Source organism: Lissotriton helveticus, chromosome 6, assembly GCF_964261635.1.
Source record: "Lissotriton helveticus chromosome 6, aLisHel1.1, whole genome shotgun sequence".
Taxonomy (NCBI): Eukaryota; Metazoa; Chordata; class Amphibia; order Caudata; family Salamandridae; genus Lissotriton; species Lissotriton helveticus.
The window spans coordinates 580,844,166-580,862,154 of NC_136067.1; the positions used below are offsets into that span (position 1 = coordinate 580,844,166).

A 17,989-nucleotide genomic window follows, 5' to 3' on the forward strand; every position below is an offset into this window, starting at 1 on the left:
TCTCCCTTGGTCACGAGGGAGAAGTCCCGAAATGCGTTGAGTGTCGTTGCCGACCTTTTGTGCAATAAATGTAATTGCTGCCGACAATACCTTCATTGTGTCCGTGATTGCTGGGTGCTAAGAAACGCAAACAGCTGTGTGGTGGATTTAGAGGCTGCCTGCCTCATCACGGACCGCTGTCCCGAAGGGGCCAGGGAAAGGCGTAGCAAGCGTTTTTTGCTTGCGTTTGGATGTATATATATATATATATATATATATATATATATATATATATATATATGTATATATATATATATATATATATATATTTTTTTTTTTTTTTTTCTCGCCTGTTTTCACTGAGCCCAGTGTAAACAAAAAGGAGGTTGCACTCTCGCTGGTGAGTTCCAATTATATTTTTATTCTTCAGTCATTTGTTCAGCAGGCGAACAACCTACGCGTTTCGGTATTCCTATACCTTGGTCATAAATATATTCATACCACCACCGGGTCCTCTAGAGAAACCGGATACCGACACTGCTGACTCAGGTTTCTGCAATTTTATATAATTCAAATACTGTGCTGTTTGTAACACGTTTCAACAGGATCCCCTGCCTTGCTCACACCTTATATATATATATATACTCACACACACAACAGTGTCTAGGAATTACAGCAGGCCCCATATTTCCACCTAATTTAGAGATCCTTTATACCTTCTCTGTAACACCGCATTGTTGTAATAATGCTCACTGTTTTCTGTTCTCTTTCAGTGTCCCCAATATTTTCAATTGCAATTGTAATTTAAGGGTGCCCTTCCACTCTAAGTAAGTGAGAAAACCTATTAACCCAGTCACTGTGATCATGCTGAGCTGGCAAGCTTAGATAACCAATTAAGATAGGTCTCAGGTATCATTCAGTCAAAGGAAAAGTCTGTGTGTTAACCGGGAGGTGATAAAATTAAATTTGATGAGCTGACTTAGCCTTGTATCTTACTGAGGTTAATAAAGGGAGCATCATTGTACCAGTAATAGAAGGACCTGTATTCTACAAAACTAAGAAAGGCACAATAAGTGACCACAAGAAAGATACAAATATATGTTTTAATATGTAAAAGCATCTCATGTCGGAGGCTTGACAAATTATGTAAAATACTATAAATCCTCATTAAATGTCTATGCTCAGTGCTCGTTAAAATTCCATAATTGGCCAGAGTTCCTTTTTCCTTTTCACTTTTCCTATTACCATAAGCATATTTGTAACAAGTACGTTATATAAATTGATAATTTCTAAATCGATTGTGGCATAAAAATGGGTGACTTTAGGTTATCCATGAAATAGTGTATTGAAGTACTCACCAAAGGTCCTATGCGGCCGAGTTCCCCAGGAAGTCCACCTGAGCCATCGGGGCCCTACAGCAGTTACAAAAAAATATTAACATCAATATACACAGATATTAAATAAAGCTTGAGTTCTTCTTAGACGACATCGAGCCACCACAGGCACGAGCTCTGTATACCCAACTTAGATATGGTACAATTCCTTTAAACACAAGGAGAAGCAGTTGGGGAAATGTGGTGGTTAATGTATTGCGTCCATCTTGCCTTGCTGTACCTGAAACACTTGAGCATTTTCTCTTTTACTGCCGTCCTCTGCTGACTATAGAAGAACCTGGTTAACTCCTGTTTGTCGTATGCTTTCTATTAGGTGTCTTTTGGAAGCTATACGGATTTTTAAATCCGATACCACACGTTGGCTAGTGTTTTCCATCTCAAGATTCCTGCTATTTGCGTGGAGGAGGAGGCTAAAATGTGTAATCTAGCCCATAGATAGCCTTAATTTGTCTAATTGGATGACTGTGTTTTATATGAATTATAAACCTGTTTTAAGATGCATAATTTGATAACTTTTTAATGTACATTACTGTTGTTTTGATGTGTTGTCTTTTTATGATGTCAATGATCATATTTTCCTTGATCAAATAAAACATATATATAAATAAAGCTTTATGGGCACATTAATTTATTTAGTTTTTGCATTCAAAGGGAGAGCTAAATGTCTTCTCAAAATGAACTGTGCAACCTGCATTAACTGATACATTAACAGAAGCATTTCAAATTGAAATAGGTAGTGTGAAAAGTGCACATTTCTAAGCACTCCTACTATTGGCAGATATAAGAAGCTAAAACCTTAGTTCAGGATCAAACAATGCAGCTAAATGAGAGAGACAGGATTTGAACCCTGATACTGCTTCACGCAAACACAAGAACATAGTTACTAGGTTATTTTTGCCTAGAAGAATGCAAAGCAAATCAACAGAGGAGCAAATATTTCCACCTCTTTAAATCATCTTGTTATTATCTTTGAATGTTGGGAGCATTATTTTACATAATCTTGCATCACTAAACTGCAGTTGTGCAATATAAAATATGCTCAAATGTTAACACTGGCACTTTCTCAAGTTTAGAGAGAGTGAAAGAGAAAGAGCGAGAGAGAGTGTGTAGGTGTGTTTGAGAAAGAGAGACAGAACAATGTCTGCCTTCTTTATTCAAAATATTCAACTTACTGGTGCTCCTGGTCTTCCACTTCCCTAAAGTAAAAAGAGAAAAAAACAAGATTTAAGGAAACACCATCATATCAGCTTCATAATATCATTACTTGAACAGTCATAATGCCTGAATACACATAATTTGCTACACAAAGCTATATACTATTAAATGTAATCAATGACATCACAAAACAAATTGACCAACAAACAACAAATGAATATTACAAGTGGTAGTCTTTTATTAAACAACTAAAACATGAGTGCAATTTGATAAAAATAAGGTTCCATTGTGGTGATGTTAAAATCTCTTGATAAGCCCCCACAGTGACAATAATCCTTAGCCTAGGAATAAACACACAGACTTTGTAATTCAAACATTTTTGATACAGAAAAAATATCATCGATTGAGGAATAATAGAAAAAATGGACATGAGAAAGGAAGGGAGAGAAATTAGTTTAGAATTTCAATATATGCACTCACTGAAAGGCCTTCATCTGAAAAGGTGCTGATCAACAACATTGTGTGAAGCAGCACACATGGAAGTTACAAACTGGCATTTAACGTTTGTTTATGTGCAGGAAGGGACACCATCCTGTACATAAACAAACCTCCCTGCTTGCAGACACCCTTGCACGCTGGTGCAAGGGTGCCTGCGTTGGCGCTAAGTTGTGAAACTTAGCGCCATCACAGGGGGAAATGCAATGCTGCACCCTATCTTTGAGAATAGGGTGCAGCCTCACGTTTCTGAAGTGGCGGAGAGAGGCGTTAAGCCAAGTAAGCTAACACCTCTCTCCGCCACTTCTTTGAGAATATGGCCCTCAATGTATACTAGAAGAACTATCTTAAGAAGGATATATAGAGAATTCAGATGCACTATAGGTTTTAAAGAACTGTTCTAGGAACTAATAGCTTGGTTTTCTTAGAAATGCTGTCATTTGGAAGAAGAAATAAGAGTAAGCACAATGAAGCGCCTATTACCATCATAATAGGTAATACATTGTGCAGATCTTTTTACCTCCAAAATAATGTACGACACCTAATAAACTTTTCACTTAACAAATTGCTTTTAGACAGGAAGAGATCGTATGCAAATGTCTATAAGGTCAAAGGTGAAGGAATTCTCTTTTTTGTGTCTCAATTACGAAGGGAATTCAAAGGTGTAGTCCATGATAGGATTAAATCACATATCTACAAAGGAAGTACTTCTTCTCATACACTTTATTCCTTGTAACTAGGCAGCAGCAGCAATCAAAAGAGTTCCATAGTTGGTATAGCAAGGAAGTATAGCATTAAACAAGTGATGAAGAACCATGCTTTATATAAAGTGGATATTGATCAATCTTTAAGAATAGGTTAAAGAGAAATATTTTCCTGTTATATTGGTAGATGTTTGACTAACTTTCAATACAGTTTATCTTGCATAGCATTGAAGAACTGAGAAATTAAATTCAAGTGCAGAATACGCTGGGTTACTTTGAGCAGAATGGATAAAGGTTTAGTATTAAAAATGGTACATTACATATGAGGAAGAGCCAACAACAGTAAGACACTGGAAGAATGGATTTCCAGAACCTAGATTAGGGGTAGTTTGAGGTTCCAGGTTGGTGATCATTGGAACCCTATACATTTTTTCTTCACTGATGTTGACAAAGTATAATGGGCCCCCTGAAAAAAAACCTGACTTTGGATATTAACAGAAATTGTATTTAATATTTTGAAAAATCTTACAAAGAAAATGACTTTTGATGTGCCTAAAATGAAATATACCTTGTTTTATAACTGGGCATTAGCAAAGATTAACAAAATGCCATCCAGAACATTAACTCTGTCAGGAAAATATGCCAAGAATACTATTTGAGCTTGTAAACATAACCAAGATTAAAGGACTTAGGGCCAGATGTAGGAGCCCAAATACCGGTCGGTAACGTCCGATTTCGGCCGTTACCGACCGGTATTTAAGAATTGGCATGTAGGGGGCCAATTTTACCGATTCGGTAAAATTACCGAATCGGTAAATTTACTGAATCGGTAAAATACCGAATCGGTATTTTTACTGATTCGTTAAATTCTAGATGTAGGTGGGACTCTTCTGAGTCCCAAAGGCATTACAGATTCGGTATTTTACCACCCAATCCAATTGGGTGGTAAAATACCGAATCCAGGCGTGCGTGCACATGTGTGCATGCACACCTATGCCATGTGACAGACAGACATGCCCTTAGGGCATGTCTGTGTGCCACATGGCACACATGCCTGTATTTGGGTGCTAGAGGGTGTCAAAGTGACACCCCCTGCACCCTTGCTGAAATCAGTATTTACCGAATCGGTAAATACCGATTCGTTATTGCCCATTGATTCCTATGGGCTTCAAGGCCCATAGGAATCAATGGGCAATACCGAATCGGTATTTACCGTTTCGGTAAATACCGATTTTTACAGATTCGGTAATTCAATTACCGAATTTACCTAATTCTCCCTCCGTCTATTATACCGATTCATAAATACCGAATCGGTAAAATTCGGTATTTATGAGTCGGTAAAATAGAATTACCTACATCTAGCACTGAGTACTGTTTCTAAAACTATGGATTACAGGTTGTTCACAAATGTTTACTGGTTCTTCACATGGATATTATTAAAATGAAATTCTCTGATTAATATTAGGGGTGTTAAAAAGTTTGCCTTCCAGCACACTGGTCATGTAAACAGACACAACATCAAATAGCTAAACAGTTCATTAAGTCCCTTCTTTGATTATTATCATTAGAAAATATGGTAAAAATGTGAATAAGGACTTGGAAAATAAAATTGCTGAAACCAGAAAATCGCCTAAAGAAGTAGCCATGGTACAACTATGTCAACACCCTGCTCGAAAACAAGGGTATCTTGAACCTGATAACTGGAAACATCATTCAAGTAAATTGAAGTTAGATTGAAATGAGAAATAATTCAGAGTGATAAGCTTGCTTTTTAGCTATCATAAATATGATTATTCTTAAGAATTTTCCTTACTGTTCAAGCGGTCCTTAAAAATAGAACCAACTAACAAAAATGTGATCAAATCACACTAGAGTTATTTCAGTATCTTGGGAATTAAATTAATGACAGCTGATAGATGGAGCATGAGAAGACATGAAAGTGTATGAGACTCCCGTTCTTTTCCTCTTGTAAAGGGTTTGTAAATGTTAGGCACCACATATTGATTTAAGATGGATACATTTAAGACTTGCATTTCAAGGCAGGTTTTTCCAACCTTTGAGAGTGCACGCCGTTCTTGAAGTTGAGGACAGGGAGTTACACAGGTAATACAGTAAATCTAGAAAGCATTTTAAAACCATAAAACCATCCTTCCCTCCCTGCATCTAATCTTTATACTGCCTCCAATTTCATTAAAATGGCCAACTGTTTATTTTGAATGTATTTGTGCAGGATGATAGTTTGAGAAATGTATTGTCTGGACAATATGTTCTTTATCCGTATGTATCCATATGTGATCTTATATCACTAATATGTAGTGATTAGCTGCATCACTGTTCTGCTAGTCTGTTTATGAACGGTTTTATGATCTTTACAACCTGGCACAAAACAAATATCTTTGATTTTTCCAAAGAATGTTTTCTTCACCTTTCTTGTTCATATAATTCTTGTTTGTTATATGTATGATTGTAATATGTTTGTTCCATATTTACACCAATGTCCCCAGACGGTTTATGTATAGGATTAGTCCAGACAAAGCCATTTGTGCTCCTAAAATAGACTCACAACTTCAAGACATTTACACATGTGTTGCAGTTTTAAATGACATACTTCTGTATAATGTTACTGTAGGAGAGTGGGGTCTGCAATCCTATGGTCACCCCAGATTTTTGCTTTTTGCTTCACTGGTTTACGACTTTTCCTGGCTGTGGGCCTGCTAATCAGACCCACAGCCTAGCTGTTCTCTCTCTAAATTGACAACCATGTACTTTAGGTGCATTTACCAATTGGTACTGGGCCACCTTATCAGTCCCTTGACCCAGGGCATAGGTGTACCCAGGGCCTACCAGGGGCTGAAGCATGTAGTATGCCACCCCTGGCTGGCCATCTAAATCTGACACAACTGGCTGCATGACAGCTGGGGCAAGGTGGTGTAAACACCCTTTGCTGTCGAAATAGTATACCTATATCTAACCCTAAAATGGACACATATATTCCTATCAGTCACTCCTATGGAAGGCCTTATCAATCCTGAAGGCAGAGTGCTTGGAATTATGTGAGATGGTGCTCTGGCATGAGCTGAGCCCGTTTGCAGCTTGCGGAACCAGGTCCTGATAGCTGTTCCATGATAACGCTATACCATATACTCTTAAGTGCATTATCTACCTCGCGGTAAAATGCTAACTCTGGTATAACATTATCAAAACATGTCGAGTAAGGTGTCATACGATTTGGAATACTACCCCCTCGCCAATTCTGGCGACGGGGGTAGCATTCCACCCTTCTAGAGGGACACGACATGTATGTAACTGTGAACCCCGGTTAAAGTTAACTCGAGCCTCAGCATCACAAAATGGATGCTGCCACCACAGACACAAGTCTGACCTCCTGCTGCTGGGAGTCCTTCCAGCGAGGATGGCTTGGACAAAGGGTTTCCTGCCTTGGGAGGTGCTAGCACCACCCCAGACACGATTTTGTGTATTGAGGTAGGGAGGCCTGAAAGGAATGAGACATGCCTGGGGCACACAAGGTGCCCTGTGCATACACCGGTTCAAACCAGTTGCTGGGGCATCCCAGCCCCAGCTCTGGTGGGAAACCGGACAAAGGATAGGGGGTGTAACCACCCCCCTTCCTGGTCCCACCCAGGGGAGGAACCTAGTCAGTAGTGCAGCCCCCTTTAGGAGAATAAAGGTAGGAGCTGGTCCCATTCCAAATTAGATTATCCTGAACTATTCTACAAGAAGAAACTCTGGCCTTCGACGTTCTGCTCCACAGAAGACTGAAGAATCTCCCTTGTGGACAAGGAGTGTCCACCCTGCAACTGCAGGCACCATCAAGCGTCCAGCGGCTTCACTTTGTTGTCTTCCCTCGAGGATCCAGACTTCAGAGCCCGACGAGACCCGGATTCCCAGACCTCTCCGACCTCAACCTGCATCTACAGCAAAGCTGAGACCCGTGGGTGCGACGAGACACGTGGGATAGGCCATCTTGAACAAACCTGCACTTCGCTTCCAGCACGACTCCCGAGGTAAACTCGACCAAGTGCTCTGGGGACTGAGAAGCCCCAACCCCGAGCAGCCCCTGCACCGAAGATCAGCCCTCCAGCATCCACGAGATCTGCGTGGGGCCCCTTCTGCTTCGTTCCTGCTCGACGCGTTGTCTGGTCACTTGCGGGCTGGCTAGTGGCCTCCTAGACGACGAACCTGTGAATTTCCACTGCTGATCTGGTGGCTCCAGATTGGCCCTTGCTCCCTTCCAAAAGAGGGGCACCCCGGACTCCCCTAGTCCGCACCAGACGCTTTCGTCACTCACCGCGTGGGTTGCCTTTGCCAAGGCCTGTTGCCTCCAATCCCGGATCCAACACCGCCGACAGCGAGAGCCTGCGTGGGACAGCTCGTGCCTCCATCCTGGTCATCGAAGACACCTCCTGGTCCACGTGGCTGAGGAGTCAAGCGTCCACTCTTCACCTGATCGCGACGACGACATCTGGTTCCTTCCTGGTTCCACTCCAGTCACTGGCTAGTGACTGTGAACATTGTCCCCTCTGCTTTCAGGTCTCCTTCTTCAACAATCCACCCTTGGATTGCACCGGACATCTTCCTCCTGGTCGCCTGCAGCATCTTTTCTATCAGGCTCCATAGACTTCAACGCGAGAACCTGACGCACTTTGACACCTATGCACCCGCAGCCCGTGGGTGAGGTAACGAGAGCATTTCAGTGCTCAAGGGTAGTTTAATTGTCCTAGTGTCCAGTTCCACAGTCGTTTTAGTCCTACCTAGTCAGGATTGTCCGTACTCACCTTTAACTTGAACTATACTGTCCATAGACGTTGTTACGCATCTCGCGTGTGAGTTCACACTCTGCACACGCGTTCCGTGGGCCTCCTATTACTTACCTGAAGTTAGTATAGCGTGGTCCCATCGATCCTACAGCCTCTGGACAGCTCCATTCCGATTATCGACTTTCACATTCCACTTACTTAGTATATGGTTTGTCGTGCCCCTAGGGCACCATTGTAATTTTGTGCAACTTGTAGTATTTTTCGTAAGAGATTGTCATGTGCTTAGCCCTCTGACCTCATAAAGAGTTCAGAGGTGTTGTTATTAATAAATATACAGTTTATTTTCATAACAACCTGTGTGGTGTCCTTTCATCTGGTATTCAAGGGGTTATATTGTGGTAAAACAGCTGGCTTCACATGCCAAAAGAGTTTAGCCTAAGACTGCTTTGTCCATGCTACCATTAGGATAGCTGGTCTATAAGGTTGACTTACGACCAATCACCATAAGGGTTGTTTGGACTGATACAAGGTGATCACTAGAACTAGTGAGCATCATATATCAGGCCAACTTCTCACATTGGTGTGCAGCGGTTGGGATTTGAGCTTGCTGTTTTTTTTACCAAATATAATCTTGAAATATCATTTGAAAGATCACATAAGGTACCTAGGTACATATAACAAGATTAGAAATACTCTGAGTTCTACTGAACCAGCTGTTGTAGTAGAAAGGGCCTAGCACACCCTGACTACAACTCTTAGCAAGGGATCAGTAGGAAAACCCATAGTGTAGGTAAGTGCATCACTTGCACCTCACTAGAAAGCATGTCTACCCATGGAGAGTCTTCAGAGACTCCCCAAGTGGTTAGTGACCCTCCACAGGTCCTTTCCAGATATGCAGCTCTCAGTTTCCAGGAGATGAGACAATTGTGTACCTCCAGGAAATTGAAACAGGGTTCTAACACTGCCACGCCTTTTCTGTTAGGTCTCTTAGAGACATATGATGCTAGAAAAGCTTGTAACACAGATGGGAGCAGGCCAGCCTTAGAGGGTACCCTTGGAGATCCAGACCTCCCTGAAACAGAGAATGTAGAAGAGGAGGAGGAAGAAGAGGACCCATCTGGGGATGAGGCAGACAATGGTCCTGAGTTAGTCAGCAGACTTACAAGGGCCAACTTAGACCTACATAGGGACGGATCTGGGAGACCCCCAGTACTGACCCTGAGAAGGCCTAACCTTGGAGTTAGAAGAGATAGATCTCATTCTAGAGACTCCAATGCATCTGTGCACTCTCATGCCTCTGCTCAGAGGAGAAGGACTTCTCCCCAGAGGAGAATGACTTCCCCTCAGAGGAGAGAGCATGAAGCAAGGATGAGACAAGCTAATCTGAGGATCCAGAGGGGAGAACTTGCCCTTGCCAAAGAAAAGCTTGCATTTGATAGAGAGCAACAGTTGAGTGGGGTAGTCCCCACTGGTGGCAGCAATATCCCTAAGGATAAAGACAGGAGTTTTGATAATAGACACCTGAGTAAAATAGTGCCCCCCTATAAGACAGGGGATGATATCCACAAGTGGATGACTGCTTTGGAGAGAGCCTGCAAAGTACAGCAGGTACCCCAGAGTCAGTGGGCAGCTATATTGTGGCTCTCCTTTGAAGGTAAAGGTAGAGACAAGCTCCTCACTGTTAGAGATGAGGATGCTAATGATTACCAAGTCTTGAAACTTGCTCTGATAGATGGGTTTGGCTTAACCACTGAACAGTACAGGTTGATGTTCAGGGATACCCAGAAAACTCAGGCTCAAGATTGGACTGACTTTGTTGATTGTGCCACTAAGGCTCTGGAGGGCTGGTTACTGGGAAGTAAAGTTACTGATTACACAGGATTGTATAATCTAATTATGAGAGAGCAAATCTTAAATAATTGTCAGAACCAGTTGTTGCATCAGCATTTGATTGACTCAGATCTGACCTCTCCCCAAGAATTGGGAAAGAAGGCAGACAGATGGGTCAGGACAAGGGTCAAGCAGCAGAACCAGAACCAGGGTGGTGGCCAGAAGAAAGCAGACCAGAAGGGTAATAGGAATAAGCAAAATGACCAGATGGCTTCAACAGGGCCCCAACAACCTAAGGAGGGTGGGTCCCAAACTTCCCAAAAGAAGAAGAATGATGGTCCTAAGAAACCATGGTGCCAATACTGTAAAAGTAAGGCTCACTGGTTTAGTGAGTGCACCAAGAAAGGCCAACCTCCTACCACTACTGTCCCTAAGACACCTGCACCCCCTAGTACAGTTGGTAGTGGTAGTGTACCTCCCAAGGCTATAGTTGGGTTAACCCTGGGAACTGAGGTGGGTTCTGACTTAGTTAGAATTCCTACTCAGGCAGTTCTTGTTTGTACTGGGGACATGGATATGACCCCTACTGTAAGTCCTAGTACTCTGGGCAAATACAGGCAAACGCCTTTAATCAATAGAAAAATGGCTCAGGCCTACAGGGACACATGTGCCAGTGTCACCATGGTGACACCAACATTTGTGGACCCTGACCAGATCATGCTAGGTTCAGACTACCTAGTGACCAATGCTAGCAATGTCACTACCAATCACAGTATGGCAATTGTTAATTTCTCCTGGGGAGGGGTAACTGGCCTCAAAAAGGTTGTAGTTAGTTCAGACCTCCCAGTAGATTGTCTTTTGGGCAATGATTTGGAATCCTCACTGTGGTCAGATATGGAGTACAGGACTCATGTAGAAATGCTAGGTCTCTCCTCATATGTCCTTGCTGTGACTAGGTCACAGGCCAAGAAATGCCCAGCTGAACAAGTGCTGGATCCTGGAAGAATGGACCAGACACTACCCAAGAGAAGGAATGGTAGGGTTAAGGCAGAGCCTTCCCCCTTGCCTCAGGTTGAGGATCAGCCCTCTCAGGAGGCTGGCCCAGAGACCCCAGAAGGAACTGTCCTAGAAGAGCTTGAACCTGATCAGGTTGAGTTTCTTGGGACAGGGGGACCTTCCAGGGCAGACTTGAGGCAGGCCCAATTAGATTGTTCCTCTCTTGAACCCCTCAGACAGCAGGCTGCTGCTGAGGCTGCAGGGAATGCTACAGGTGCCCATAAAGTTTATTGGGAAGATGGACTCCTATACTCTGAGGCGAGAGACCCCAAGCCTGGTGCTACCAGGAAGCTGGTCATCCCCTTGTCTCTTAGAGGGTTCCTTCTCACCTTAGCCCATGAGATTCCCCTTGCAGGTCACTTAGGCCAGAACAAGACTTGGGACAGGCTTGCCCCACACTTTCACTGGCCTCATATGTCTGAGGACACTAAAGAGTTTTGTCGCTCATGTGTCACCTGCCAAGTCAGTGGCAAATCAGGTGGCACAACAAAGGCCCCCCTTATACCACTACCTGTGGTGGGGGTTCCGTTTGAAAGAGTGGGGATTGACATTGTTGGACCAATGGACCCCCCAACAGCATCTGGGCACAGATTTATACTGGTGGTAGTGGATCATGCCACCAGGTATCCAGAAGCTATTCCCCTTAGGACCACTACAGCTCCTGTTGTGGCCAGGGCCCTACTTGGAGTTTTCTCCAGAGTGGGGTTTCCTAAGGAGGTTGTCTCTGACAGAGGTGCAAACTTCATGTCAGGATACTTGACTGCAATGTGGAAGGAATGTGGTGTCAATTATAAATTCACCACACCCTATCACCCACAGTGCAATGGGCTTGTTGAAAGATTCAACAAGACCCTCAAAGGGATGATAAAAGGGTTACCTGAAAAGCTCAGGCGAAGATGGGACATCCTTTTACCCTGCCTCCTGTTTGCTTACAGAGAGGTCCCACAGAAGGGGGTTGGTTACAGCCCTTTTGAGCTTCTTTTTGGGCATCCTGTAAGAGGACCCCTATGTCTTGTGAAGGAAGGATGGGAGTTACCTCTCAAAAAGCCTAAGCTTGACATAGTGGACTATGTACTTGGTCTCCGCTCCAGGATGGCAGAGTACATGGAGAAGGCATCTAAAAACCTTGAGGCCAGCCAAGAACTTCAAAAAGCTTGGCATGACCAAAAGGCTGTCCTAACTGAGTATCATGCAGGACAGAAGGTGTGGGTGTTGGAGCCAGTGGCCCCAGCAGCTCTCCAAGACAAATGGTCTGGACCCCATACCATTATTGAGCAAAAGGGAGCAGTCGCCTACTTGGTGGACATGGGAACTCCCAGGAGCCCTCACAGAGTACTTCATGTGAATAGGCTCATAGCATTTGTCAACAGGGAGGACATGGGCTTGCTCATGGCCACAGATGAGGGGCAGGAGGAAGAGAGTGACCCTCTCCCAGACCTGCTCACTCAGTACCCTGATGATGGGTCAGTAGATGGTGTAGTCTTTTCTGACAGCCTCTCTGCTCATCAACAAGAGGATTGTAAACAGGTTCTTCAATCCTTCAGGCAAATGTTTTCTCTGACCCCCAGTCAGACAAACTGGTGCACACATGAGGTGGACACTGGAGACAGTCTGCCTATAAAGAGTAAAATCTACAGGCAACCTGACCACGTCAGGGACTGCATAAAGAAAGAAGTACAAAAGATGTTGGAATTGGGAGTCATTGAACCCTCAGAGAGCCCTTGGGCTAGTCCTGTAGTTCTAGTGCCTAAACCTCACACCCAGGATGGTAAGAGAGAGATGAGGTTTTGTGTAGACTACAGGGGTCTCAATGCTGTCACTAAGACAGATGCCCATCCAATACCTAGGGCAGATGAACTGATAGATAAGTTGGCTTCTTCAACTTTCTTAAGTACATTTGACCTCACAGCTGGTTATTGGCAGATCAGGTTAGCTGAGGATGCCAAGGCCAAAACAGCATTTTCTACCCCAGGAGGTCATTACCAATTTGTGGTGATGCCCTTTGGTTTGAAAAATGCACCTGCCACTTTTCAAAGGTTGGTGAACCAAGTTCTCATTGGGTTGGATGACTTCTGTGCAGCATATCTAGATGGTATTGCTGTCTTTAGATCCACCTGGGAGGATCACCTGATCCACCTGAGGAAAGTTTTGGAGGCCCTGCAAAAGGCAGGCCTCACTATCAAGGCTACTAAGTGCCAGATAGGGCAGAGTCAGGTTGTGTACCGGGGCCACCTTGTGGGTGGAGGCCAGGTTCAACCATTGGAGAGCAAGATACAGGCCATAAAGGACTGGGTTCCTCCAACCACCCAGACACAGGTCAGAGCTTTCTTGGGCCTGTCTGGTTACTATAGGAAGTTTGTCAAGAATGATGGGTCCATTGTGACACCACTTAATGACCTGACAAGCAAGAAAATGCCAAAGTAAGTTCAGTGGACAGTTAGCTGTCAGAAGGCATTTGATTACCTAAAGCAGGCCATGTGTACTGCACCTATTCTCAAGAGTCCTGACTACTCCAAAACCTTCATTGTCCAAACAGATGCATCTGAGTTGGGTGTGGGAGCTGTTCTTTCTCAACTGAATATTGATGGTCATGACCAGCCCATTGCTTTTATAAGCAGAAGGCTGACCCCTAGAGAGAAACGTTGGTCAGCTATTGAGAGGGAGGCCTTTGCTGTGGTTTGGGCCCTGAAGAAGTTGAGGCCATACTTGTTTGGAACTCACTTCAAGATTCAGATCGACCATAAGCCCCTCTTATGGCTAAATCAGATGAAGGGTGAAAACCCCAAACTCCATAGGTGGTCCATTTCCCTACAGGGGATGGACTTTACAGTGGAGCACAGACCAGGGACTGACCATGGCAATGCAGATGGTCTCTCCAGGTATTTCCACTTAGAACAGGAAGACTCACCTGGTCAAGGTTAGTTTAATGTCCCTATGTTTGGGGGGGGGGTTATGTAGGAGAGTGGGGTCTGCAATCCTATGGTCACCCCAGATTTTTGCTTTTTGCTTCACTGGTTTACGACTTCCCCTGGCTGTGGGCCTGCTAATCAGACCCACAGCCTAGCTGTTCTCTCTCTAAATTGACAACCATGTACTTTAGGTGCATTTACCAATTGGTACTGGGCCACCTTATCAGTCCCTGTACCCAGGGCATAGGTGTACCCAGGGCCTACCAGGGGCTGAAGCATGTATTATGCCACCCCTGGCTGGCCATCTAAATCTGACACAACTGGCTGCATGACAGCTGGGGCAAGGTGGTGTAAACACCCTTTGCTGTAGATATAGTATACCTATATCTAACCCTAAAATGGACACATATATTCCTATCAGTCACTCCTATGGAAGGCCTTATCAATCCTGAAGGCAGAGTGCTTGGAATTATGTGAGATGGTGCTCTGGCATGAGCTGAGCCCGTTTGCAGCTTGCGGAACCAAGTCCTGATAGCTGTTCCATGATAACGCTATACCATATACTCTTAAGTGCATTATCTACCTTGCGGTAAAATGCTAACTCTGGTATAACATTATCAAAACATGTCGAGTAAGGTGTCATACGATTTGGAATACTACCCCCTCGCCAATTCTGGCGACGGGGGTAGCATTCCACCCTTCTAGAGGGACACGACATGTATGTAACTGTGAACCCCGGTTAAAGTTAACTCGAGCCTCAGCATCACAAAATGGATGCTGCCACCACAGACACAAGTCTGACCTGCTGCTGGGAGTCCTTCCAGCGAGGATGGCTTGGACAAAGGGTTTCCTGCCTTGGGAGGTGCTAGCACCACCACAGACAGGATTTTGTGTATTGAGGTAGGGAGGCCTGAAAGGAATGAGACATGCCTGGGGCACACAAGGTGCCCTGTGCATACACCGGTTCAAACCAGTTGCTGGGGCATCCCAGCCCCAGCTCTGGCGGGAAACCGGACAAAGGATGGGGGGTGTAACCACCCCCCTTCCTGGTCCCACCCAGGGGAGGGACCTAGTCAGTAGTGCAGCCCCCTTTAGGAGAATAAAGGTAGGAGCTGGTCCCATTCCAAATTAGATTATCCTGAACTATTCTACAAGAAGAAACTCTGGCCTTCGACGTTCTGCTCCACAGAAGACTGAAGAATCTCCCTTGTGGACAAGGAGTGTCCACACTGCAACTGCAGGCACCATCAAGCATCCAGCGACTTCACTTTGTCGTCTTCATTTGAGGATCCAGACTTCAGAGCCCGACGAGACCCGGATTCCCTGACCTCTCCGACCTCAACCTGCATCTATAGCAAAGCTGAGACCCGTGGGTGCGACGAGACACGTGGGACCGGCCATCTTGAACGAACCTGCACTTCGCTTCCAGCACAACTCCCGAGGTAAACTCGACCAAGTGCTCTGGGGACTGAGAAGCCCCAACCCCGAGCAGCCCCTGCACCGAAGATCAGCCCTCCAGCATCCACGAGATCTGTGTGGGGCCCTTCTGCTTGGTTCCTGCTTGACGTGCTGTCTGGTCACTTGCCGGCTGGCTAGTGGCCTCCTAGACGACGAACCTGTAAATTTCCACTGCTGATCTGGTTGCTCCAGATTGGCCCTTGCTCCCTTCCAAAAGAGGGGCACCCCGGACTCTCCTAGTCCGCACCAGACGCTTTCTTCACTCACCGCGCGGGTTGCCTTTGCCAAGGCCAGTTGCCTCCGATCCCGGATCCAACACCGCCGACAGTGAGAGCCTGCGTGGTACACCTCGTGCCTCTATCCTGGTCATCGAAGACACCACCTGGTCCACGTGGCTGCAAGGTCAAGCGTCCACTCTTCACCTGATCGCGACGACAACATCTGGTTCCTTCCTGGTTCCACTCCAGTCACTGGCTAGTGACTGTGAACATTGTCCCCTCTGCTTTCAGGTCTCCTTCTTCAACAATCCACCCTTGGATTGCACCGGACATCTTCCTCCTGGTCGCCTGCAGCATCTTTTCTTTCAGGCTCCATAGACTTCAACGCGAGAACCCGACGCACTTTGACACCTATGCACCCGCAGCCCGTGGGTGAGGTAATGAGAGCATTTCGGTGCTCAAGGGTAGTTTAACTGTCCTAGTGTCCAGTTCCACAGTCGTTTTAGTCCTACCTAGTCAGGATTGTCCGTACTCACCTTTAACTTGAACTATACTGTCCATAGACGTTGTTACGCATCTCGCGTGTGAGTTCACACTCTGCACACGCATTCCGTGGGCCTCCTATTACTTACCTGAAGTTAGTATAGCATGGTCCCATCGATCCTACAGCCTCTGGACAGCTCCATTCCGATTATCGACTTTCACATTCCACTTACTTAGTATATGGTTTGTCGTGCCCCTAGGGCACCATTGTAATTTTGTGCAACTTGTAGTATTTTTCGTAAGAGATTGTCATGTGCTTAGCCCTCTGACCTCATAAAGAGTTCAGAGGTGTTGTTATTAATAAATATACAGTTTATTTTCATAACAACCTGTGTGGTGTCCTTTCATCTGGTATTCAAGGGGTTATATTGTGGTAAAACAGCTGGCTTCACATGCCAAAAGAGTTTAGCCTAAGACTGCTTTGTCCATGCTACCATTAGGATAGCTGGTCTATAAGGTTGACTTACAACCAATCACCATAAGGGTTGTTTGGACTGATACAAGGTGATCACTAGAACTAGTGAGCATCATATATCAGGCCAACGTCTCACAGTTACTCTATTATTATTCCCATGAGAACATCCCACACGATTGGTGACAAGGGTGCATTTCAAGGTGTGAATACCCTTGAAGATTTTACCTACTGTTAGCGTGGCAATATCCTACACATGGCTCTGGGGAGCCTGCACTCCTTCCCTGTGTTCTGCATGAAGCAAGTCTGATACTTTTTTGATTTGAGGTCTCACCCCCGTCACACAATGAACACTGAGGGTCAACTGTGACAACAATTATAATCCAGAGCAAAGCTCTGTCATCTGAGGGGGACACCATGTGCACTACCCAGTTACTGAGTGTGGCTATCTTCAGCTAACTGGGCTGGAGATGACTGACAGGGATAGAAACAGACTTCCGCAGCAGAATGGAATTACCACCAGACTTCTCCTGCATAAATTGGCCTGCCAGTCCCATGCAATTTGGTCCTTTGCGACCTCCATGTATAAGAGGATGTCACATGTATGAATGCATGGGCTACAGGAAGCAGGATAAGCATTGAGAGGGTGTGTTCTGAGTGACGGAGTACACTGAAATCCTTTTTGGATCTCCTGTGTGCAGATAATATACAAGATGAAGAGCAGCGATAGCCTGCCAGACAAATGTTAACCCTAGAAAGCATGCTTATGATCCTTGAAGACCAGATGCTAGGGTGTTGAGGAAAGGAGACAGAAGACCTCCTTGAAGGTTAGGGACAGTCTTTGTCTCATCAATCAAATTCATACGTTTCCCCAGAGGTGTGTGAATACAATGCAAAGCCTCAGATAAAACATAGTCAGCATGACCATGAAATGATAAACAGCCCCGAGAACAGAGGTGTAAATTAAGATCAATAGCTAAAATGACAATGTTACTGGCATAATTAAACATTGACAACCTATCAAACATGTCTCAAAGAACCTGAGCTTGACCAGGAGA

The 17,989-nt window shown here is 44.7% G+C and overlaps 1 protein-coding gene across 1 annotated transcript in view; it reads right to left on the reverse strand.

Moving 5' to 3' along the window:
* Positions 1-17,989, reverse strand: part of COL9A1 (collagen type IX alpha 1 chain) — a 410,236-nt gene that overhangs the window by 184,542 nt on the left and 207,705 nt on the right. Inside the window, exons 13-14 of the mRNA XM_078648015.1 lie at positions 2,546-2,569; positions 1,338-1,391 (exon numbers count right to left, since the gene is read on the reverse strand). Of these exons, the coding sequence (XP_078504141.1) occupies positions 1,338-1,391; positions 2,546-2,569 (78 nt within the window). The remainder of the gene's footprint in view (positions 1-1,337; positions 1,392-2,545; positions 2,570-17,989) is intronic.